General features: G+C 41.3%; 3 protein-coding genes across 4 annotated transcripts; all 3 read left to right on the forward strand.

The window, feature by feature from the left end:
* The first annotated feature begins 1,179 nt into the window (after nt 1-1,179).
* natd1 (protein NATD1) lies at nt 1,180-7,697 on the forward strand. The gene is made up of 3 exons (XM_030058731.1): nt 1,180-1,420; nt 3,588-3,706; nt 4,919-7,697. The coding sequence occupies exons 1-3, from the start codon at nt 1,321-1,323 to the stop codon at nt 5,033-5,035; spliced, it is 336 nt and encodes a 111-aa protein (XP_029914591.1). The 5' UTR covers nt 1,180-1,320; the 3' UTR covers nt 5,036-7,697.
* A 3,121-nt stretch (nt 7,698-10,818) lies between these two features.
* tmem11 (transmembrane protein 11) lies at nt 10,819-15,370 on the forward strand. Of its 2 annotated transcripts, none has more exons than XM_030058757.1 (2): nt 10,819-10,949; nt 13,741-15,370. In XM_030058757.1, exon 2 carries the CDS (start codon nt 13,748-13,750, stop codon nt 14,255-14,257), a length of 510 nt encoding a protein of 169 aa, XP_029914617.1. In that variant the 5' UTR covers nt 10,819-10,949; nt 13,741-13,747; the 3' UTR covers nt 14,258-15,370. The 2 variants fall into 2 exon arrangements, with proteins under 2 accessions (XP_029914617.1, XP_029914616.1); XM_030058756.1 differs by lacking the exon at nt 10,819-10,949 and adding an exon at nt 11,346-11,436.
* Nucleotides 15,371-18,153: 2,783 nt separating this feature from the next.
* Nucleotides 18,154-24,944, forward strand: dhrs7b (dehydrogenase/reductase (SDR family) member 7B). The gene is made up of 7 exons (XM_030058972.1): nt 18,154-18,306; nt 20,310-20,484; nt 20,678-20,793; nt 21,464-21,674; nt 22,654-22,746; nt 22,851-23,003; nt 24,034-24,944. Exons 2-7 carry the CDS (start codon nt 20,331-20,333, stop codon nt 24,237-24,239), a joined length of 933 nt encoding a protein of 310 aa, XP_029914832.1. The 5' UTR covers nt 18,154-18,306; nt 20,310-20,330; the 3' UTR covers nt 24,240-24,944.
* The last annotated feature ends 737 nt before the right edge of the window (nt 24,945-25,681 follow it).

Genomic DNA, 25,681 nt, shown 5'->3' on the forward strand with positions numbered 1-25,681 from the left:
CCAGTAAGCTCGATGAACTTGACATACCTCTCTCTCTAATGTCTGTCTGCACACCCTTATGGTATTAAAACTAACATTCATGTCTATCAAATTTCTTTACCTACAAGTTTGTTTGTTTGTTTGTTTTTTTCTTTGAAGCACACAATCTGGAGCAGGAAGCACACAATCTGGAGCAAGAAGCACTCAAGTGCAGTTGACAGGTGTTTGACTGGCTCTGCTGAGGACACGTCTGTCACTGATTTGGCTGCTACGACTTCATCTGACCCCCTAAAAGTGATTTCTGGCTTATATCACTCATCACTGGGCCATGTTTGAAGAAAAAGACTATTTACACACCTAGAACAAGAATAACCGAGCCCGTAAGTATATGGGCTGTTGCCTGACTCCACCTCATCCTTTAATATGTCCAACACCAGATCTTGCAATCAGGGCTGTAGATAAATGTTGCAATACAAAGATATAATATATTATTATTTGTATTTATTTTATTAATGTCATATTTTAAATGTCAATTTAATGAATCACTGTGTAAATAGTGTTTTAAAAATAGATCCAGTAGCTCATGAATGATGATTTATCAGTCACCAGGTGTATAAGGTAGCACGAGTTTGTCTCATGTTGGTCATTATAAAAGTCATAAGTCACTGAGTCAGAGCTGAGGTCATGTAAATCTTCTTCTTCTTCTTCTTCTTCTTTTTTTTGGAAAAAGAATATAGCATCAGCAGAGGATGTGGAAAGCCCCTCTACAGATGATTTCCCTCTTAATGTCAGAGTTCAGGAGGTTTGGACAAATGTAGGCACTTTTCAAGCTGGAGGATGGTGGGTTATGTGTTTCCCAAATGTCATCAATACAGCATGGAGGTACTATACTGAGACTGTAAAATGCATAATAGTTGAAACAGTTGTCCTCACTCCTGGAGGTTATCTGCAGTGGAGCTCCCAGCTGGCGTGGTGCCATGCCAGAGGAACGTCCTCCGTGCGTGCGCCGGTGTTTGTTTACATGGCAACGCAGGAGATGACCCGGACACACTGGGAAGCGTCTTTTCCATCTTTTGGGGCTCTGTGACTGAAACATTTTAGTTTGATACTGTGTATGTCAGTGACACCTCACCTGCTCCCTCCGCTTCCGCCTCTCTGACGCAAACATGAGCAGGCTTGCCATTGGCCGAGGGTCACGTGGCCTTACAGCTGATTTCCCTGGATGGAGTGTTTTGCTCCGGTCGTGTTTGTCAATGTACGTGAGCCATTTCTGGCTAGCAGCCTGGTAGAGTCACACAGGAGAAACACAGGCACGACCAACGCGACCCCCAGCTGGTTATTATGGCCCAGGCAGCACAGGTGAACGTGCTCGAGGTGAACAGCTCTCCCATCCAGGTGGAACACGATAAAAAACGACGGCAGTTTGTCATCAGACTCAACGGTGAGCTCTCAGCAAAACACTTAGCAAGCTAGCGGGCTAATGTTAGCCCAGTAGCGGGCTAGTTTAGCTCTCTGCCCTGCTAACCCTGTTTTACTGCGTTTTCTGTCGAGTTACATTTGCATGTCAAACACTATTCCGCTAGTGTGGGCAAACGTCAGGCCCCTTTGCCCGGGTGGCTCAGTCTCACAACATTTCTTTTCACGAATTCAGCCGAAGTTAGGAGCGTTTCTTGCTCTTGGTCAGTGTTGCTGACTTCCTTGAGTTGGTTGTAGTTTCATCGCCATAACTCGTAACTTCGTTTATTTCCTTCAGAGTTAATATGCAGCTCAGTTTCTGCTCGTGAGGATGAATAATTCCCTCGAGAGGAACAGCCGGACTCCTAGAAAACCCCTCTCACAACTGGAAAAATACAAATCCCTTTCCCTAAATCTGTGAAGCTTAAAGTACTTTCAGTGTTTCTGACAAAAACAGCCACTGTGAATACATAGTGTAATATAACACAACCCTATAATTTCATTGCAAGGAGAAAAATACTTTTATTTTGAAGGTTGAATTAACACTCCATTTCATTGGTATGTGCTGAAGATGTAATGAATCTCTTATTCAGGTGCTTTTAATGTTAATAAGTAGATAATTGGATAAACTCAACTCATCCTTGCCGGTGTATCATGTTCTGTGGTTAGGGCAAATTAAATTCTTTTATCATATACTCGATTAAAGGTCCATTTGCAACATGAAGGATTGTTCTTCCCACTCTGCAATTTACTGCCTGAGCCTGTGGTACAGGGATTGTCGTTTTGTGACAGCAACGGAAATACAAGTGTTTTGACGTGTGTTCATATTTTCCAGCTTATTTTAATTTCAGTGTGATGTAAATTCTTTGTAGTAAAACAGGCCTCATGATGGGTTAAATAAGGCTTATTTACCACTGTGTACTTTGTCGACTTCAAGAGCATGTGATATACTCAGAAACAAGTGCATTCTGTTTTGTATCTCTCAAAGCTCTTCCTGTACAAAACACTTCCCTCAAACTGATATGTTGACAACAAAAGGCTGTAATGGGGCCATGTTCCCAGGATGAAGACACCATCTCTCCACTCACTAATATTTTCCTTTTGTCCAAGGGCTTGACCACAGCTAGGTGATAGGATTTGTTTTTTTATTTAACCAGGAAAAGCCCACATGAGATTAAAACCTCCTTTCCACTGGGGTCCTGGCCAAGATAGGCAGCAGCGGGTGAAAACAGAGATAAAGGTTAGGAACATGTGGGCTGCATGCTGGCCCGCATGTCCCATCAGAGACAAGCTCTCCTGGAGTAATACACTCTTCTGTCTTTATTTACTCCACTTGAGAGGAACAGGGGGCTGCTGCCTATCCCAGCATGCATTTAGTGGAATACTGTTGGACACTTCACTTAACTCGTCTAGCACAAGACCAACACATAAACACATTCCTGTTCACACCTATGGCCAATGTAGTGTCTCCAGTCAGCCAGTCTTGGGTGTCTTTTGGAATGGGGGATTGATCACATGCAGACTCCTCATGGAGAGATGAGGTGACAGCACTCACTGAGCCCTAATTCAAGGTTGCTTTAAGCATTTGACCAACGCTGTATGGAGCAGCCAACTTGTTTTCAGCAAGGCCTGGTGTCCATTTATTTCAATAATCCACTGTTCAGCTCTTGATTTCTTGTTTAGCACTTGAGATGCTTGACTGTTGAGACAAATCTTGCTGACTGTCATCTGACATGCTGTAGAGTCAACACCAGTGAAATAAACTTTTACCCGGCTTAGTGTGAAATCTTGGTCCATGGCCTCTTAAAGATATTTTGCTAACAAGCATGATGCCGATGTTGCATTATCCTCTCCTCACAATGCCACAAAATGCTGGATAGCACCTGGAGAATTCAGGCTGAATTTAAAGTCCCGACTTCATAGTTTGTCAGGTGGGTTTTTTAGCAAAATGTGAGCCACAAGGTTTTCCCTGTGTTTTAATACTAACTATTTTTTTTTGAAAACCCACTAAGTTTTATCTGTTATTGGAAAATGATCTGTATTATTGGTGTCCCCTGGTGAAGTGGGGTCAAGTTGCTGTGTACAGCAGTATGAAAGTGGGTGGAGACAAAGTCTTGAAACAACAAAGAGCCACAGCTTCTGTCTGCCCTCAGGATCTCATGACCGTGCAGTCCTGCTCTATGAGTATGTTGGCAAAAAGACAGTGGACTTGCAGCACACCGAAGTTCCAGACGCTTACAGAGGGAGAGGCATTGCCAAGCACCTGGCTAAGGTACACTGTTTTTTTTTTTTGTTGTTGTTGTTGGTTAATTTCACAGTGATCACCCTAGTATAGTTGACATTTTATTTATACACTTTGTTGAGATGAAAATAAAACCTTTGGCCTTTCCTTAAATTTCACACTACGAATGTAAATCCATTGTTATGCTCATGACAAGAGGTGCACCAATTGCAATTTTCATGGCTAATTCCATTTTTTTTTTTTTTTTTAAGTCTGACCTACTGATTCTGATTTTGGCGATTTCTTTTTAAGAACTATAATGTGATGATGAGAAAACATTGACTATTAAATAACCCTTATCTAAAACTGCACCACGTTACAGGACCCTCTGTCACTCTCACTCAAACAAATATAAAAATTAAAAAGTGCTCCAGGTCACAGGACAGAGCTTATTTGTACAAATAAAATCCCTCTGAAAATGAATTGCAGTAAACATGGTTTAACAGGTGAACCACCATGTGTAAGTTGTTATGTATTTGTTGTTCTTTTTTTCATTGTTTCATGTGAACACGGAAGTTGTACGTTTATTGTGAGAAGACACTATCTGCATTTAATAAATGGAAATTGGCAGTAAAAAAACGTAGTGGACAGTTACACAGAGCACAGGGAGGGGATCAGGTGCTAAGGATTAACGGGGAGTGTACAACAAAGCATGCAGACAGTACACACATGCTTTGTGTGATCACTCACATGAACAGGTGTTAGTGTGTGTGTGTGGGGCTGTGACATTACTTTCCCTGCTGCTGTGTGTGCATTGAACCATCGTGTGGCACAGGCAGAATCAGACACCTGAGACTGATCAGCCAGTCACTGGTCATGGCTGATCAAGCTGAAAATTGTCCGATTCCAGTCACCGGTCAATCAATCGTTGCATCTCTGCTAATGACGAGTTGAACAAAGTCAATCCACTTATATGTATTAGTCAAAAAGCATGTGATTTAGTTGATGCTGCTAGTGATATTGTCACTTTTTAGGTGGCTGATGGGTATCTGAAGTATCCAGGCAGGTTGGTGTAATCGAGCACACCAATAACTGAATATTTATCGTAGAGTAGGTCTGTAATGAGGAGTATTCAAAAGTGAAAATCAAGAGCTGGTGCACCTCTCAGAGGAGTTGCATAAAATGTTGTTTGTCTAGTTGTTTTGGGAGATGCTCATCAAAGTAATAAAGATGTGATTGATTGATTGATTTTTCTCATGACAGGCAGCCATGGATTTTGTGGTGGAAGAGGATCTGAAAGCCCACCTGACCTGCTGGTACATTCAGAAATACGTCAAAGAGAATCCTCAGCCTCAGTACTTTGAGCACATCTATCAATGACCCCTTCAAGACATCAAAAGAAACGGGGTGGAGAGTGGAGGAAGAGACTCCCAGGAGAGAACTATAGCCACATGGTTTGGGTTAGAGGCCGATTTTCAACAGAGGACCTTCCAGGCATTGTTAAACGTGACATTGTGTGAATCCAGAGGGAACTGATCTCACGGCAAGACTTCCGTGATGCGAATGCTCGGGTGACCTGTCAGTGATATCCAGAAACGAAGTGAATCTTGATACTGTAGTTGGATGTTCACAACCTCTTAGAAAACAAGCAAACAAACCAACCAAAGCTGAAGTCTGTTACCTTAGCCAAAAATTATAACCACATATACCTATCTTGGACTGGAAACAAGCGTTGAGCATGTTGTGATACCACATGTGGGTCAAATTTTCTGTTGCAAATGTTTTTTGTTCTTTTTTTGTCATCTTTGGCCTCACCGATTGAGAGCAATGGTCAAGAGTCTTTCTCTGTGATGCTTTGGATGAAACCAATGATGGCTTCCCTGACACTCAAATGAAGATTACGTTTCTTATGTTTTTTTGCTTGATTGTTTTCCCATCTGATATCATTTGGGTTAGTATCGTTTTTAAATTAGCTTCCGCACCTCTCCGAAAAATGTGCTTTACAGGGCTGAAATGCTGGCTTTAAGTAGCTTGCTGGTTGTGAATGCTAAGCGGCAGCACTGGAACGTGAATCCAGCCTCACCAACAGAACTGAAAAACAAACCTTTGTGGAGGCACTGCTATTCAGAATATGTTAATTTTGTTGGTGATGGTATCTTTCAGCAATAGGCATTTAGTGGGTGATTAACAGAGGTATTTTTTTTTTTCTGTTTTATTAGTATTATTTTCTATTACATTTTTTTGAAGGCACCCACTCATTTATTTTCCCAAATTGCCAAATATTGAGTAATTTGGTTTCAGTGTCATTCCAACAACTTTTATTATTCCCAATAGCATAAATCTGTTCATTTTTTTTTTTTTTTTAAATCATTAGAATTGATTATTAAAAGTAGAGGGGTGTAGAAAGAGACTCGGAACCAAAGATCACAAACTGAGGATGTCTCACTCTGGAGGCAGAAACCTGACCAAGCCTGGAGGCAGACATAAACATTGCATTGTTTTCACCGGTGTACTTGTTGCCTTCAGAAACATCAAAGAACCACAAGAAGTGGTTGAGGTTTAATGCTTTTCAGTGTGCAGCACTATACCTCAGTGTGTGTGTGTGTGTGTGTGTGTGTGTGTGTGTGTGTGTGTGTGTGGATCAGTATCCCTGCTCTAACTAGCACCTGAGCTAAAAGCATTGCCGTCGACAGGGCATTAACAATCCATGGTGTCCACTCTCTTTTTTTCATCCAGTACTACGACAGTGGTTGAGTAGAGCTTTCAGATTCTTGTATTTGTTTGATTGTCTTCGCTTGTTTTTTTTCTTTTCTTTTATCACAGCTTTTTTTTTTTTTAGTCTGACAATATCAAACTGGTAAAGAACATCATAAAGAGAAAAAATATGTAAAAGATCATTTTTAAACTTGAAATATGGTTTAACATGGCTTGACTATGTTTGCCCTTGACAATCTCCTTGTTGAGAGGAATAACGCCTCAGGTTCCTCAGCACACCTTACACGGTGGACTTTACGCGCAAGGTAGTCCATCTGTTTTCAGAATCAGTTAAAGAGACAGTTCACCCAAATCACACCAAAGTATTTTTCCACTTACCCCAAGGATAGTCCTTATCAGATTGAGATTGGAAATCAGTTTTTCAATGGAGTCCTGGCCAAGATGAGTATCTGTTCATTCAGATAATTTCTATGTGATTTGGTGAAGTTTCCACTGTTCTGTGATCTTCCCCATCTCACCTCAGTACAGTGGAGCTGAATGTGACCGTGTTGGTGGAGCCTAAACTGTCAAAAATGTACATGTGAAAAAGACAATAGCTCTTTGAAAAACAGTGACACATGTAACCACTATAATCCATAGCAGGGGGGGGGGTTTCAGGAACTATTTCCTGTGGAAGAACACTAGCAGCTATGATCTGTTCGCACCTGTCTATGAAGGCTTATGAATTTGTCCGCCTCTTTCAGGGAGGGCAGAGACAGTTGGCTGGCGTTCTCTGACAGGAAATTGCAGCAGACTGGTTACCTTGCCAAATCACACACAGACTATATGGAGTAATAGATTATACTAGGGGTAAACGGGAGATTGATCCCCCCCCCATATTTGGGTGTACTGTTCCTTTAAGTTGTGGTCACATTAAACAGTCTCACAAAACCACTTTATGTTCATGAATCACTCTTGTGGATGTAAAATTTAAAATTTCTTTTAGTTGGCACACACCAATCGCATGGGCCAAGACATTCACTAAGGCATTATTCCTGTGTGTGTGTGTGTGTGTGTGTCTGTGTGTGTATGTGTGTGTGTGTCTGTGTGTGTATGTGTCTGTCTGAGTGTGTGTGTGTGTGTGTGTGTGTGTGTGTCTGTATGTGTGCTTTGTCGAAAGAAAATAGAAATGCTTGATTTAACACGTGTAGAGTTTAGACCAGATGGCTTCACTAAATGCATCAAAGTGTACCAGTCCCTGTTACATTATTGTGTAAGTGAAATATTTTTGTTTTTCTTCATTTTTGTTGTCTTTCTAAATAAATAACTCACTCAAATACTTATGAAATGGTTTGTTTCTATGATGCATTTATTTTATGACACCGCAGAGCACGACACAATGTGGATATTTGACACAAATCTGTCCATACTGACTGTAAAGGGTGCTGCAAACAGTCATTTTGCTGCACATTTTGCCTGCTCCTGTCTTATTGAGGGAGCTATGTATGTGTTTCTGTGTCAGATCTGGAGGGGAATATGTTCAGTCCAAAGATTTTAAAATGCACTGTGGAGCTTTTGGTCAGTGCAATGTTGGTTAACATTTTCAGTTTATTCCCAGGGATGCACCTTCATGCTTCTATAGAGGTTTTGTTATTACACTGTCAACACACTAATTATTGCTGGTGTGCACTCATAAACTATTTATAATCAGACTGCAAAACATATCCATCACTGTAGTTTTGTCGGTGGACTGGCTTTGTGCTGATGTTGCATTCATTACTAATACTTCCAGCATTCGTCCTGTGTGTGGATTCAGATCTCCAGGTGCCAGAAAAGGCATTCAAATCTTATTAAACATTGTGATTATACACTGGATAAGGTATGGATTACTGTTATCCTAGTGTACTCTAATGTGGACTCTGGTATTTGTTCCATTTGTTTTAAATAATCTTGATGAGTGAATTCACACAAATGCACATGGACACAGTGAGTACACATGACTTAAATGACAGAGCAACTGGACTGTAAGAGATGCAGCTGAAAACTATCATTCTTCTCTTTAAATAAACATGTTAAACATGTCATGTTGAATAGAACCTATTCAAAGTAATAAACACAGACAGAGGGGCTTTTGTGAATTTCATTGCTGCACAACTCTATAAAAGTCATTTCCAAAATTCAATTATGTCATATCTTGTTAACCAGGTTTTATGTGGATACAGTAAGTAACACATTCAAGTCCACTAGCTCTCTTATCCACTGAAAAATTGGCAAAATGTGGTAAATGTAATCACTCTTAGCAGGATGCATCAAGGCCCCCCAAAGCTTGAGAAACACTATGAAAAAATGAAGCAGTGATTTCAATCAGTGCAGACTGTGTTGTGTGCTCTACATCTTCTAAAACAGTCTTTACACCTCTTCCACCCCAGGACAGTAGTGGTGCTGTCTTCCTCTCATTGTTACTGAGTGCTGGATACTGGTTGGATGCTCCAAATGTTTTTTTTTTTTCTTTTAGTAATAAACTTTTACACCATTTCGGGTTGTAAAAATTCTCCTACACACATCATCAAACTCAAACAGTTGTGGATTAAAGCAGTTATTTTCAAGAATGTTAGCCTGGGGAAATTGCACCTCAGTGGCAGGAGGCTAACAGTTAGCTTTTGCAGCTTCCAGTCAGTATCAAGCACTCAGTAACAATGAGAGGAAGACAGCACCACTATTATCCTACATAACAGCTTTTTTCCCTGTCTTCTTCCCCTTTTCTTGTTTTTTTTTTTTGTTTGTTTTTTTTTTTTGTTTTGCTTTGTTCTTTCTTTTTTTGTCATCTTGTTCTGTCCTGATGGTGTTGATTATGTTATGACTGCTACCCCCTCCATTCTACTTCACAACTTCACATTTTGTATTGATTTACACTTGTGTTGTTGTCTCTTTATTACACAATAAAAAGAAAATTACATTTTAAAAAATGCATGAACTATCCCATTAACTTTGCAGATGATGTTGGAACACAGACTATCACCGACAAAGATGGAGGCGTGAGCAGCTGAGACATTCAAGTGCAGGACCACTGTCACCTACATACTTAAATGTGATGGGCACATCCTGTACATCAACAGGAGCCAACAGATGTTCTTTCTGCACTAACTGAGGCAGCTCAAATTCTCACAAGCATGGAGGCAATTTATAGGTCAAAGATAAAGCATTCTTCCATCCCCCATTTAAATCTGGTATAACTCTTTAGCTCAGCTTCCTTTGTCAGGCTGGGATGACATGTTTATTTCTCGATTCAATACTATCACAATACTTGGGTGCCAATTCAATATCTACTGTGATTCTTAAATATTGCGATGGTATAAGTATTGCAATTTGATATTGTGATTTATTGTGACTTTTGAATTATCCTCTGGTTTTTGGACGTAAACTCTCATGAGGCTGTGATTATCATAAAAGCTACAATGAGTCATTTTGTACAGTGATGTCAAGTTTCAAAAAATGGTCTCACTACAGTGAAATGGCTCCTATAGGCGCAAACGTCATCACACATAAATCAAATGTGGCTCATTTAATCCACAAGAGTCTCAGCTTTCCAGTCAAACCCAAATTACGCAACTCCAAGACTGTTTAGTCTGCTCAAATACACCATTTTACAACAGGCCAAAGGAACAAATTTGGACTGAATGCAAAAAAAAAAAAAAAAAAAAAAACAAACTACATGGTTTGTGCCCTGACTTGCATGGGATTGGCATGAGGTGGGCATGTCTTCAAAGAGGAGACCCCTGGGTGCCCATGAAACCTGTTTTCATTCAGATATCTTGAGGTCAGAGTCAAAGGTCACTTCTGTGAATTGATATTTTTCCCCACCCCTAATTCTTTGACTCCAAGGACAAACTACAGCATGTTGTCCAAACTGAGCAGGTCATTGAACACCAGCTGCCCTCCGTCAAGGAACTGCATGACACAAGAGCAAAGAAAAGAGCAGGAAGGGCTGGCACCAACATTATCAAGCCAGCTATGGTCTTAATGACGGGAAAGCCCAAAATTATTGTTTTTGGCTGCTGGTAGGGATAGCAGCTGCTATTGTGCTCCTCAAGTCCCCCCAAAAGTCTGTTTTCATCTTAATATTTTGTCAATAACAGAGTTCACCGTATTATTCAGAGGATAGTATTCACACCATTCAGGAGGATCTTATGAGCAGGGATGAGGGTTATGATGATGCACAACATATTGTGGAAAAACGACTAATCTATGAGTTAGTGTGAATGCCATTTCGAAACGCCCTCAGTTGATGAGCCTTAATATGGAATTGAATATTCATCAAATCCCAGAGAAGAGCTCCACAAATTCATTCTTTGCATCAGCGAGGAATAATAACATGGACTCCATCGTGCATGGCTGGTGTCCGCGCTGGTTTGTAAAGTCGCAATTATTTTTGTTGCATTTTGTTGTGTTTGCATGTTGTACTAAATGATCAGGCAGTCTGGAAGGCAGCCAGCAGTCAGATCCACGGAGCTTAAGGTTACAGCGCACGGACGGCAGCTCACAGCGCACCGGGACACGGACGGGGACAGACCTCGACACACCGGGATAGGGCACAATATGGGTGAGTCCACGGGACGGCGCGGACGGAACAAACTGTACTATACGCCACATTTAGGAACACTGGGTACGCTGCCTATGCATTTATTCAGCTTTGCAGGGTTTTCACATTCATGACACGGTTTGCGTTATCTGAGTCTCGCAGCTTTGCCCCTCCATTCCCTCCCGGGTGGTCGTTTTTGGTGTATTTGTGCGTTTTGTACCTCTAAAAGACTGTACTTCCGTTTATTTGTTGTTGAATTTATAAAGAAAATGCAGTCTGACCTCTCCGTATATGCAATACAATAAAATACGTAAGAGGTAGAAACACTGCGTGGACGGCATCATGGGAACTGTAGTGCGTAGCCGCAGTTAACACGATGCGTCCGGTGAATTGATACACTACATTACCCAAAATGCATCGTGTTGTTATACGTCAGCCGCAATCACTGTTGTACCTCCAACATGGCGTCGCTCGGAAGGAGGCGCGGTGTCCCAGTAAACAGGGAGAGGTCAGTTACTCCACATCTTATCCCACCTAACCAGGCTCTTTTAATGTGATAGTTTGTCTCGGTGATATCGCGGCGTGTCACGTCCCACGTACACGGACTGTTCGGGGCTCCGAGTCAAATTAAGCGACAAGTGGGTATTTACCCCCTTGGTTAGCTAACGTTAGCAGGCTAGCGTGAGCAGTTAACATTAGCAAGCGGGATAGCTAGCAGCTCATGTGATGTTTTGATTAACTAACTGCTGGGGAGTTGTGTGTAATTGTAGGCCAGGTTTCTGTGAATATTTGGATGGCATTTCTCGGTTCACTCGCGCGCAGGGCTCGCCCAGCCTGCTGACCTGATGGGAAGTAAAACGGGCTTCAACTCAGCTGGCCAGTCCCCCAACTTTGTCCCATGCTAACTAGCTCACGTTTTTGTGACCAGCGCCTCAGCTAGCTTCCTGAACTTGTGTCCGTGTTGCTATTTTATCTCTTGATTAATCGTTATTTCAAGTTCTGAACAAAGGAAAGAGCATTGCTTCCAAATATGTGAAGCACTGACAGTGAAACAAATTATTGCAAAAGAGAGAGGGACAGCAAACATGAAACAAAGCTAACCAAAAAAAAGATAAGCAATAAACGCGAGTGTATGACAAGAGACTCGCCTAAAGAAATTGAAACTATTGCCTGCATTCATAGTTTTGAGAACTTTTTGTATTGTGAGGAAGAAATAGTGACATGTGTTGTTACATTTCCCTCATGACCACAAAGAACTGAGCTTCTTGGTTTGGACATTTGCTTTTGTCAATGTGGAATTTGGCAGGTAAAATTAAATTAATAAGTAAAATGCATGTATCACTTTGTTACTATAAACATAACAACCCAATATGTTTCTGTAGAAAAGAGTTATATCAAAGAAAATGTTGTTAGCTATGAAATTATTGATATCTTTCCGCAGCCTGCATGCAAATTTACAAGACCAAAGTAAGCAGGAGAAAGTTTCAGGAGGCAATTCACAGAAAGAGCAGTTCACATCTATGTCACTCTTTAACTTTTGGGAGAAATGTTTCACCAGATAGAATTTATGGATCAACTAAAATTAGACTTCTTTTACCTTATTTGTTAGAAGTGTGGTAAAGACCAAACTTTTTTTTTTCCCAGTCAATATTACTAACACAATTACTCCAATAAAATGGTACTGCAGTCATAGAAACCATTTTCTCCTGAAACAAAGCTCTTATTTTGGAGTGCATACCTATATTCAAAGAAAAACAAAAACTTGTGTCTTTTTCAACATAATTATTAACCAGTGACATGCTGTGTGACAGTCTGATCCCATGCCTCTGTCCTTGAAATTGAGTGAGCTTGTTGTCCGACTTGTTAGAAAACTTGTGCCATGGGCTTACTTGCCATCTTGTCGCCATCCAGTGAAGGCCTCAGACTTTTGACAATGAATGACATATTTGGATGTCAAATGTCGTCTTGTCATGCTTCAAGAGAGTTTGATATAAGCAGAGAAATCTCTGAAATTGTAGACGTATAAATATTTTTGAGAACATGGTTAAATTGTCCAGGATACCTTTTGGTCAACTAACACCTGCCAAAACCTAAATCTGATAATGTCCATATCATTTCCTTTTGAGATATCGATATCTGGCATGTTCATATCTAGATAGCGGTGTGATAACGATGTGTTGTTCAGCCCTCATTCATAGTCAACACATCTTGTGTAAAGTTTGCTGGCTTATGATTTCCAGCTGACAGCGGCAGTTAGCTAAAGAAAGACTGGGAGACACTGAAATCAGGTTTTTAACAACAGACTGTATCAGCTGACAGATATTAGTCTTGGGAATTGTGTTTTGTGCTATCAGACATTCAAGTGATTTTTAGCAAAACATGTAGGAATATTGTCATCAAGGAATTAAAGTAAACAGTTCCACCGGTGCTTTATCATGTTGTTTCAGCTGAAGTAGATATGATGCAATGAACTTGCCATACGGTGTGATGTGAATTCATATATCATGCTTCTCTAAACCAGACAGAAACCTTTGAATGAGCCATTTGACTGAATTTTTTGGCAGACACATGTGGAAGCTAATGTAAAGGATATATGCAAAACAATGGCATTTCCTTTCACCATTTTCTAGGAAAACAACTGTTTCTAACTTTCTGTACTGTGGTCCTGCTGCCTTAACTGTTTAAAAAAAAAAAAAAAAACTAACTGGTAGAGTGCCCACATAAAAGGAGAGGCTTGATGCGTAAGATGTAATAATTGTTATTCTAACCTCTACTTTTTCTGTCCCTGTCTGTTTTTTCTGTGTGTGTACAGGGGAGTGATGGCGGCGACAGACTGCTACATTGTGCACGAGATCTACAATGGGGAGAATGCGCAGGACCAGTTTGAGTACGAGCTGGAGCAGGCACTGGAGGCCCAGTACAAATACATTGTGATTGAGCCCACGCGCATCGGAGATGAGACGGCCCGCTGGATCGCCGTGGGCAACTGCCTGCACAAGACGGCTGTGTTGTCAGGTGCTGCTTGCCTCATGACGCCACTTTCGCTGCCACCCGAATACTCGCGCTACGTGGCACTGCCCGCCGGCGCCCTCAGTGTGGCCTGCGCCGCTCTCTACGGGATTTCCTGGCAGTTTGACCCCTGCTGTAAGTACCAGGTGGAATATGACAGCCAAAAACTCTCGCGGCTGCCCCTGCACACGCTCACCTCTTCCACGCCTGTGGTATTGGTACGCAGGGATGACATCCACAGAAAGAGACTCCATAACACGATAGCATTGGCCGCCCTGGCGTATTGCGCCAAGAAGATCTACGAACTCTATGCGGTATGAGCGCAGTCTGAAGAGGGTTAAGAACCAACAGAAAAATAAGGAAAAACAACAAAAAAACAGAACCTATCCATCCCCAGAAGTAAGCAGAGTGGAAGCCATGATCAGGCCCAGGGGTCAGCTCCACACGTGGTGGGCGCTTCCATTTTGAACTTTTGATTGATCAGAGGGATATAGTTAAAACTAGAAGGAATTGTTTTTTCCCTTCCATTTCTTTTACTTGTATGTGACAACAACAGCACACTTATCTCCATAGTACCCTTGCGCCTCCTCCCCTGCGCCCTCCACCTGCATCCTTGACACACACCAAGCTAGTGCACAAGGGTATAGAAGCAGTTCCTGTGGACTGAATTGTGTTGCGGTTGAAACAGACAGACGTGGTTTGAGTACATCCAAGCTCTTTGCCCCTTTCCCTCGTAGTTTTACTGTACCCCTTTCTCGCTGATCAGTACATCACCCTTTCATTAAACATTAGGATATTTCAAACTCACCTTTCTGTATTTTATTTTACCTTTTTTCATTAAACGGATTTCACATGATGTCCTGAAAACGGCAAATAGCAGCACCATCGTTTGAGACTCTGTCTTGTTCATGTAGATTTTCTTGGTCAAAAGGAAGCGAGTGACATCTGAAGTAGGCATGGGATGACATGAAAATTTCATGTCACAATCCTCGTGGCCAGAATAATTGCGATTCACGATATTATCCTGATAATCATAAAAATATACCTAAAACTCTTAAAATGGCACTGAAACATACTGGGATCACTTTACCTTATATTTTGTTAAGAAACAATTTTTTTTATTGCATATATAAATCAGGAAATCAGTATAAGTCTGTACGTTAGCAAGTTAAACGGCTTTTTGAGTGAATATCCTCACGATTTACAGTTTTACAGTATTTGGGTGATGGAAATTTACCACAATCAACTTTTTGTGAGTGTTTCTTCATCCCAGTCTGCGATAAAACCCTTTATCCTCCCATCTCTAATCCACTGAAGCAACAGTGAAGTGGCTCAATGTCCTCATCACTTAAAAAAAAAAAAAATCACAAACTTTTTAAATCACTTTTCTCAGATGTGTATGTAGATCGCTTCTAATGTATACTGCATTAACACTGAGAAAGACGAAGAAAACGAAACACCTCTGAGCACTAAAGATGATGATTCAGCCAGTGGGACCACACAGACCAAATTACACACACACACACACACACACACACACCTGTGTACATGTATCCTGTGGTGGCTGTTATTAGTTGCTATATAGATCAATAGTTTTCATATTCTTGGACACAGCGGGAGGTGAGATTAAGGCAATGAATAATGGCAAATAAGTCTCATGAATTGAAGAATGATTTGTGATCAGAATAGAGGCAATGATACATTTCTACCAACAATAATGTGAAAATGGAAAAAATTGAGTCCAGATATAAGGAATTGGTTTGATCGGTAAAAGTGTTTTTTCACCAAATTACTGTCACTGATGAAAATCAAGTTATTCTTACATGTCATTACTTCCCATTAGAAGTAGAAGGGGATTATTGACTTCACAATGTGTTCACTCTTTGACTTTAACTGATGTGTAATTGGTTTTGAGCAAATTAAAAGCTTTCATGAGGGGTTCCATCTGTAAGACGTTGGAGATTCTCTGATGTAAATCACTTTAAAGATACATTAAAATAATGTATCAGAAATAAGGTCCACATGTATTCTCACTTCAAGGTTTGTAAAATCTGGGGGTATTTCACAAAAGTGGCTTGATAATAACATTGAAGGACGAAAGGAAACGGCTGTAGGATGCGAGTACAAGACAGTCAAGATTTACAGAATGAAATAAAGGCCTTAAACTTCACACGGTATTTTCCTGATGTTTAGCAGAATTGTCTGACATTAATGGGGGCTTTAGTTAAAGCATGGGTTATTGATATTTATAGAGGGATGACCTCATCTTTTACATTTTCAGGAATTACAAGAGTTGCTGAAAGTTGAGCTTGTTTGGGGGCAAGACTTCCACTTTTGCTCCCTTAGGAAGGCAATCGTGTCAGGACTTGACAAACTTGTTTCTCCAGCTGTTGATGTCCACAGATCAGCACACTTCAAGAGTTTTGCCCTTTGTGTTCATTGAGGAACATGAAAGATGTGTGCCATTTGGTTTCAACAAGGAAAAAGCTGCATTTTAGGGGAAATGGAGGACAAATGTGCAAACTTCCCCAGTGTGACTGGAGTCTGCTGTAAAACAAAACGACTAAAGGTCAAAACAGGGTTCTTGTTTTCTGCCTCACTTAACGATGCTTATAGAAATCAACTGCATGACCACCAAACTGCTCTGTCACAATTTGTGATCGGCAGCAGCTGCTCAGATCACTGTGACCTAGGCCGCTGGCTGTAAGCTGCAGGAGAAGAGCAAAGTAGATTGCAATCCTTTCTTTGCTGTTTTGTTTACACTGACTATGCAAGCTCAGCCATGGTTTGTGGTAGCTGTTGTGTTGGAGCTGGGGAGCCACAGGCCAAAAGAGTGTGGAAAAGCGCCTGTTTGTTTTTCTCAATAACAAGCTTCAAAGTCACTCAGCTTTAAATTTCAAATTTCTTGAGTTAATGTACACAACATTAGAGTTTGTAAAACCCTCCAGTGCCATTGTGGCTTAAAATTTTATTCTCTTAACACTTTAAATGCAGCACAACATGATTATAGCTTATATAAAACTATAACTCCAACCCCATGACTTAAAAAGTGCTCTGTAATATGTTCAAAAACACCTGAATTATACACTAGTAAAGGCAGAGTTTACTGAAATGAGTAATTTAGCATTCCTGAATTGCAGTTTGTCCTCTGAAGGGTTTGTGACTGCTGGAAAGCAGATGTAATTTGATCTGTCCTCGGTGAGAAATTGAAGTCATAAGTTCAGTGATGCGGTGCTGTAATTAAACTCGACAATAATGACTACAGTTTCTGCACAGAGATTTTGCATATGTGCATAGAGCATAACTAACCCATGGAAGGAGCAGAAATGAAACAGGGATAGAACAGTGAAAAGCACTGAGCAGAGGCACGAGTGCACAGACGGACAGGCAGAAGACTTGATGAGTTTGTTGATTTGTAACCAGAGCAGGCCAATTATTTGTCAGCTGACCCACTGAGTAAGAGTGGTCAGCCTCATCTACAGGCTCACCACTTGATCAGAGACATGGGCTGGATATATTTACAACATCAGAATGATTCCTGGGCCTTGTGAGGTGGGGACGCACCAGTCATCTTAATAAATAGGATGATATAATGCATAATGATAATGACAGGAGTGATGCATGATGGAAACAGGGCAGTAATCCTGCTCTGACATCCTTGACATAGTGCTGGCTAGTGCTTCTCCAGTCACCCTGGGCTCACTGATCTCCCATCACTGTTGTGTCCAGGCTGCCTCAAAGTGCAGTCATAATTTCCTTGGCTCCAGTAGTGCCTTCCAGACCCAGAGCCTTCTCCACACAACAGATCATCCGCTGAAAGAGACACACTCTGTATGCCTCCACACAGCCAAACCACTGACAACAAGGCATGACAAGATGATAGATGCACTGTTTTTTTCTGGAGTCATGAGTAATAGGCTGCCTGTGTCTGGTGCCTCTTGCCAAAATATGGACATGGTGTCAGTATTGTGATTTCTGTATCAACTATCTGTCATCCCTGTCCTGACAACAGCTTGGGCCACTGCCTCTGCAGCCACAAATTACTGAGCGGGAACTAGCCTTCTGGGTGGTTTCAGAAAAGTTTTTTAATCGTGGTGTGCGGTCACACGATGCTAAGAAATCAACCTGGACAGAAATAATAGTTTTCAGGATAAAATGTGAGCGAAGAGAGGCTGTCTGAGATGAAGGGGAGAGGGTGAGTATAACTGGACGCTAACTCACACGGCTAACAGGCTAGCAAGGTAGCGCCGGCTCACGTCGAACTTCAACTCCCACAATTCGTAGCGCAGGAAACACTCGGGCCGTTGGTCGTGTCCCCTTCCTGTCCCGACTCTAAGCCGCTGTGTTTCACCACAGGACGACCACTCAGGTGAGCTGGACGCGCACTACATGCTAGTTTAGTCAGCTAGCAGCTACAATGTCGAGGATGACCAAGTTTTTAAACCGTTGAACTTGTGCTACTAGCCGAACAACACATATCCTGTAGCCGTTATGCTCTCCCTTGACTGACAGTTACGGTTCAAACAGTCCGGTGGGCTTTACGTTGCCTTGCTCATTGCGCACACATAATACACAGAGCAGCACGAATGAATGGTCCGAGTTTCATTTCAGCAAACACCAGACCCACCCAGTCATATTTACTATAATCCAATGACATGTCACCATTTACATTTGATTCTTGGCTCCATTGCATGTTTTTGGTGGAAGACAGTTGCCTTGCCCTGTTTAGAGTGTACAAAGGTTAGGATTGCTGCAATAGAGCCGTGACAGACTTTTCACTGACCCAGATGTCTTATGTTGTGTCAGCTCGGATGTGCTGTGATGTAGTTTGAGGTATGATTTAAGAGTCAACAATTAGTGACTGGTTTAATTTAAATTAGGCTGCCAAGCTCCCAGTCTGTGTTAACATCTGCGCAGGACTACTGTGATGTCCATTCAAAACCGTGGAACAACACCAACAAATGACTTCATGTATCACTTTAGTGCGCGTCGTATCACTCCGCCAAATAAAAACTAGCCTAATCCCTACAGACGCACTGATTATAGTTTCTAATTTACATGCAAATATAAAGAATGTATCTACCAAATCATGAACCATTAATCAAATCATGTGAAACATCCAAGCACCGCCAAAATAAGATAATCTTCAAAACAATTCTTCACAAAAATTAATCTCATCTTGCACTACTGAAGGCACTGTAATGCACTTTAGACAGTTTAAGTTAAATGCACTTCTTAGTGCCTTTTCCCAGTTTGAGATTTTCTCCCATTCAGTCAGAGGAAATGCTTACATTGCAGGAGTGTTGGCTCTGAACTGTGTATGTGCATGCACAAGATCTTTGTGTGTGTGTGCATGTCTGTGCACATGCACTGAATGGTAATAGCTGTCACTGTTGCTATGCTGGTTGTTTGTGCTATGCTTTGGAGACAGGACGAGTGGAAGGAGCTTAACTAAATGAGCTGCACATTAAAACATCCACGATCCCTTTGGCACTGGAAGCTGGCATAGGAGCTTGCTGTTAAAGACATATTTTGGCTTGTCAACCCCACCCGACACCCACCCCTCCCCGTAGTCATTTTTGCATGCAAATATAGTATTTGTTTGTAAATGAAGACATTTTCTGCCACATCATCTTATGCCTCTGATTTCTGTGGGGCTCAAGAGTAAAATGGATGACTGGCACTGACTCCATTTTCCTGTCAAATTAATTGTGATGTTGCTTTTTTATTGCAGCAAAATATCATCTTAATAATCACAGGTAGAAACAGTAGGGTTAACCTCATCTTATGTGGTTTTGTATGTTACAATTTGGGAATTGTTAGGTTGGATTTCAGTTTTTGAATTGCTGTCCAGTGGGCGTCAGAGCAGAAAATTACAAAGTATGAGAGGCAGCGTGGCTGGTTTGGAGGGTTGATGACACCTCGTCATCATCACTTCTCAAAACACTGTTTTATTGGAAAGCATGATATGTTGCTGTGTTTTAGTATCCTACTTTTTGTGTGAGATTTTTTCCTCCCTGTTTTATGATCATTTTTTTCTTTGCTGCTTTTAGTTTTTTTCTTTCTGTGAAGCACTTTGTTACTTTATTAAGAAAAGTGTTCTACAAATAAAATCATATTGTTATATTTTTATTGTCTTCTAATACAAAGCAGCGCTTTTGCATGAATGAGCCAAAAGCCATGATCACAGTTCATTTGACACTGATATAAGCAGTGAAATTTGAAGCACGTTTTTAATGTAATCTCCATTCAAAAGCACTGAATTTGAATGCTTCCTTCTGCACTTAAAAGTTGCAGGGTTAAAAAAACAAACAAACAAAAAAAAAACAACAACTTGATTTGTTTGAGTGTCATTGTGTGTTTGTGTCCCAGGTGGTGTGTGTGTCGCCAGCTATGGAGCGTGTGATGGGAGGGGGCATGCTGCCTTTGGTTTTGGCAAGTGTGGGGGTCCTGATGCTCTACCGGGTGCTGGTCCGCCTCAGATCGGGAGCCTCTGTCCAGGACGCTGTGGTGGTCATCACAGGGGCCAGCTCCGGCCTGGGAAAAGGTCAGTCAAACATGTAGAAATTCTTTAACTTTAAAATCCATTTGAACGGATATACAGCTGTTGATTTCATTTAAGAGTGAGTTAATGTAACATGAAACCATGTGTTGATATTTGCCTATGCTGCAGTCCAAGTGCCAACATGCCGTGCTGCAATGTTGAGCACCAGCAACACATGTATTTGTTTGTGTTGCAGAGTGCGCGCGGGTCTTCCACAGGGCAGGTGCACGGCTTGTGCTGTGTGGCCGAGACGCAACGCGGCTGCAGGAGGTCGTCCAAGAGCTCACAGCAACTTCAGACACACAGACACAAGTGTGTACACACACACACACACACACACACACACACACACACACACACACACACCTTGCAACCTCTTTCATTTACCTTTGATAAGGCTGTCTCAAAACAAATGTTTGAAGTTAATGAAATTTCTGCTTCAGAGAGATTCTGTATATACAGAAGTAAATGTACAGCTTAGAGGCAAGGTCCACAGATAGACAGGCTGCAAAAAATGGTCTTTTAAACATGAAAAGGAATACAGACTGAACTGAAGTAAGTCCATTTGTAATATGATTTTTGTTATCAAGATTATAGATTGTCAGGTCAACAGCAAAATACTGTATAATTTATTTAAAGGTAAATGATACACCTATTTAACTGCTTTTGTAATTACCTACTCAAAAGGTCCTCTGTAACACAAGTCTACCTTACTGAATTATTGATGTGCTAAAACTCTACCTCCAGATTTTTGTAATCGTTTACTATAGGTATGTGTTTTCCTGTCTGATCTTTAACAGCCTAAATCATTTTACCTCAACTCATGGTTCTATTTATGGAAAATGACAAAAAGAAGTTGTGATTATGTTCCTACCAATGTGGAACTTTAGAGCCAGCAGGACTCTAATCGTTGAAACGTAGCCAGAATAGATTGAAGTAACATTATTCTCTTCTCTTCTTCTTTATTGTTTTCTGCCTGCAGACACACATCCCCAGTATAGTCACCTTCGACCTGGCTGAGACGGAGACAGTGGGCAAAGCTGCAGAGGAGATCCTTAAGTGTTACGGCCAGGTTGACGTCCTTATCAACAACGCTGGAATCAGTTACCGTGGTAACATCCTGGATACCCACGTTTCGGTTCATCGGAACGTCATGGAAACAAATTACTTTGGGCCCATTGCTCTGACTCAAGGTGAGCAGGGAGAGAATCTGATTTTGTCAGTTTTCTGAGAAATGTGACCCTTCCAGATTCCACGTCCAACTCTTTGCCACATTGGTTTCAGGGACAGCTGAGGATTCAGCATAGGATTTCTCAAGCCTGTACCGACATGTCAGAATAAGCAATTTAAGATTTACTTGGGGATTTATGAGTATATATCACCCAATGAGTGTTTGATTTAAAGAAAAACGGCAGTCTCATGATCTTTTATTCCTTTTTTTGTCTTTGTTTTGTTTTTTTACATTTGAACAGCAACCTTTGGGTCTGCATCTGTTACTATAACTAATGCATTATCCAGTTCTTATCTACGAACAGTAGTGATATCTGTGTATATGAGGCAATGGTGATATTTGTGTGTTCAAGTGTGTTTTTGTACTGTTTGTATCATATTTTCCAGTATGCTATGAGCATAGGGGTGATGTATTACACACACAAATGTAAACAAAGCAACTCTCACAATATTCCAAAATAAGGCTTTGCACATGTGTTTTCAGGTAGGGAGCGCATTCACTGTGTCTGTTAGGCCTTAAGGACACAAACAGTGTGTTTTGGTGAGAAATTTTGAATATAAACTATCTTGGGTACCTTTTTAATGATGCGTCTTATTATTGCCATTGCCGAAGTTTGACTTACTGGCCTGAGGAGGCACCACAACATTTGTGTGTACATTAAGCACAATATCTTGGATGCCAATCACCAGCACTTCCTATTCCCCCTTCCCTGCTACCTACAACCAAAAAACATGACTTAACATATTTCCCACTATTGCCCTTCTACAGCTAGGCATAATTTGTGGGACATGACATGTTTGCTGTATAATGGTTATTTATTTTCAAGCATGAAAAGCAAATAGATTTTAATGGATCCTTTCGGACAGGGAGAGGAAGGCTGAGGGGGTTACACGATATGTAATACCTGCTGGATGTGTAATTCTTCCTTCCTCCCTCTGCAGCCCTCTTGCCCTCTATGGTCCACCGGCGCAGTGGCCACATTGTGGTCATCAGCAGCGTCCAAGGCAAAATGGCCATTCCTTACAGATCAGCTTGTGAGTAATTCTTTACTCATTTTCAACTTATATCCAACACTATTCCTCTTTGGTGAGCTCATGAGAATGAAGCAGGACTTTGGGTTTGTAACTGTTCTGGTCAGATGCTGCCTCCAAACACGCCACGCAGGCCTACTTCGACTGTTTACGCGCAGAGGTGGATCACTACGGGATCCCAGTGACTGTCATCAGTCCTGGATACATCCGAACCAACCTGTCTCTGAACGCCGTCACAGGGGATGGCTCCAAGTACGGAGGTAAGGGAACCAAACAGAGAGATACAAGTTGACACTGAAGTAATAAGTCATTTGCACTGGGTTAATGTGTGCTCTGTACAGTAACATTTTATGTGGAGCACCAAAGCCTGATTTGTTTGTCCCACACTTCAGCTTTTAGTGAGTAATTCAAGGGATGAAAATAGGTGTTTTTGCACAACTTGAATGAACTGGAACAGTCATTGTACTATTTGCTGTGTTCATGTGGTGGTCAGCATCATCAAACAGACCTTTTACTTTCTAAAACTCCTTAAATGCTACAAACAGTCGTGCTCAGCTGAGCTTTAGTAGAGAAGAAAAGTGTTTGGTAACTTTAACAGCTAACAGACACCGGCTGAAACACAAGACGTCTTTCCACTGATTTGGTTCTCGCTGCAAAACCTCTCACCCATAGAAATTGAATGGGGTAACCCGCTCATTTCCATGCTTTCACCTCAGTGACTCAGCGACTCACTTGAAGTCAGTTTATATGGACGCTAGTCTGGCAACATGGCAACGACACACATAAAAATAGCTGGTGCTGCAACCATCCTGGTATGTTAATTTGAATGGGAAAGACCGTTGGACTTCATTCAAGTTGTGTGCTTTTCCATTTTACAAAGCTGTAAAACATGCAAATATGCTATTCTAACTGATTTACCTCAAACCTTATCCATTGCCACATTTTGAGTTTTAATTTTTTTTTCAATAAACCATAAGAATTTATCATAAAATCTGTAATATCAGTGCTTATTTTTATTTGGTGCTTGCACACACGTGTGTTAATGCAAAAGGCCATCTAAAAGCCCTATATTGCCAGTTCCAACTAACTCTAAAATATCAGCAGATTATTGACCAACATGTGGGCGTAATCATTGTTGTAATGACAGAATTGTTAATTAGTCACTGAGCTAAACAATCAAAAACAGACCAAAAGGAGAATATAATACACCTTCCTACAAAAACTAATTTTGAAAAGATAACCAGTATAATTGATGTAACATGTTTTCTTGCTGTGTTGTATTGTTTTCAGTTTTGGACAAGACCACAGCAACTGGCCGAGATCCCAGGGACGTGGCTCAGGCAGTCCTGCACGCTGTCCGTCACAAGAGTAAAGACGTTGTTCTGGCAGGGCCCCTGCCCACGCTCGCCATCTACCTCCGCACGCTGTGGCCTGCCCTCTTCTTCAGACTCATGTCCTCTCGCGCTCGCAAGGAGCAGAAAGCTAAAGATGAGTGAGGAGGAGTGAAGCAGAGGGAGGCAAGGGCTGAGAGGCTCACAGGGCGGGACGTCCAGCAGGAGAGATGTTACAGACAAGTCAGGAGACTGTGAACCTGCCATGTGGAAGTCATACAGACATGAACAGCTTCAGCAATGCTTGTCCACAACACTCGTGACATATAAATTGATATTGATGTGTTGGTGTAACATCTGAAAACTACACAGTAAACCAGTAGCATGTAGACTGCCTGGCAGCAAGACCTCATGGTCAGCATTTCTTTTCCCTGCACTGACTGACTACTGCAGTTTGACCAGATTTAACAAATTGTATGGTTCAGCTGTTGTAATTTACCACCATTTCTGCAATTCAGGAATAAACCTTTTTTTTACATAATGCCAAAACACTGATTTACAGTTTAACTGCTCTAAAACTGCTAGCTGTACTAGCAGTTTTACTGGTTATACTGGTCTACTGGTTATACTGGTTTATACTTGTCCTTCAAAACACAAAGAGGAGGACAAGATGTGTGATCAGAGGAAACTCAAAGCTCAAGGCTCCATAGACAGTTTGAGCAAGTGATGCTGTGTTAATTATTGGCATTGGATTGGAGTATCAGCAATTAATACTCTGAGTTGCTGGTATTCATTTGACATGGGGTTTTCATAACCATTAATTTTGATTAATTGATAAAGCATTCATAATTAAAGTGGCACCTAATTGCAGCCAGGAGCTATGATGTTTTATTGGTACCTTGAGCCTGACTGACAAATCAGCTGGCCGCTGTTACTGGCACTTTATAGCTCATCACAAGTATACTGGTATCTATTTAGTGGATATGTTGGCCAATATCCCCAAAAAAGATAACTTGAAAACAATTTTGTTTCTCGATTTGGCAGAGCAGTTTATCACAACTGAGCAAATGGTTCTGTGGTTTTTTAAGTTTATTTTTCAACTTTAAAATAAAGCACTGGTTTACCACAACTAGTGCAGAACTCATTCAAACATGAGAAAATGCTGTGTCATGTCATTTGGCTGCAGACATTCAGCCAAACGCTGGCCTAGTCCATGGTGGTGATGATGTCACCAAGAGAGCCCCTCCCCCTGCCTCAACTGCACTGACCTCTGTTATACAGTATGTGTCTTTCCTTCAATTTTCTCTGCAACCACTCGTGATCGACCTCAGAGTTGACACTGCACTGCCTTGGCTCTCCAGCAATACATCCGCCAAGTCTGAAGTTGATTGGATGAACAATTATGAAGACAGGAAGGAGAGAGGGGATGACATGCAGCAAAGGGCCTGGGCCATGTTTGATCCCAGGCTGCTGCAGCTTAGCATTATGTGACAGACGCTCCACACGGTGAGCCACTGGGGTGCCCCATGAGTCATACATGTATATCAATATATATATAAAAACATGCATTACGCAATACTCAGCAGCATATGATGTAATAGTCCCTT

The sequence above is a fragment of the Myripristis murdjan genome, chromosome 8, assembly GCF_902150065.1.
Source record: "Myripristis murdjan chromosome 8, fMyrMur1.1, whole genome shotgun sequence".
NCBI lineage: Eukaryota > Metazoa > Chordata > Actinopteri > Holocentriformes > Holocentridae > Myripristis > Myripristis murdjan.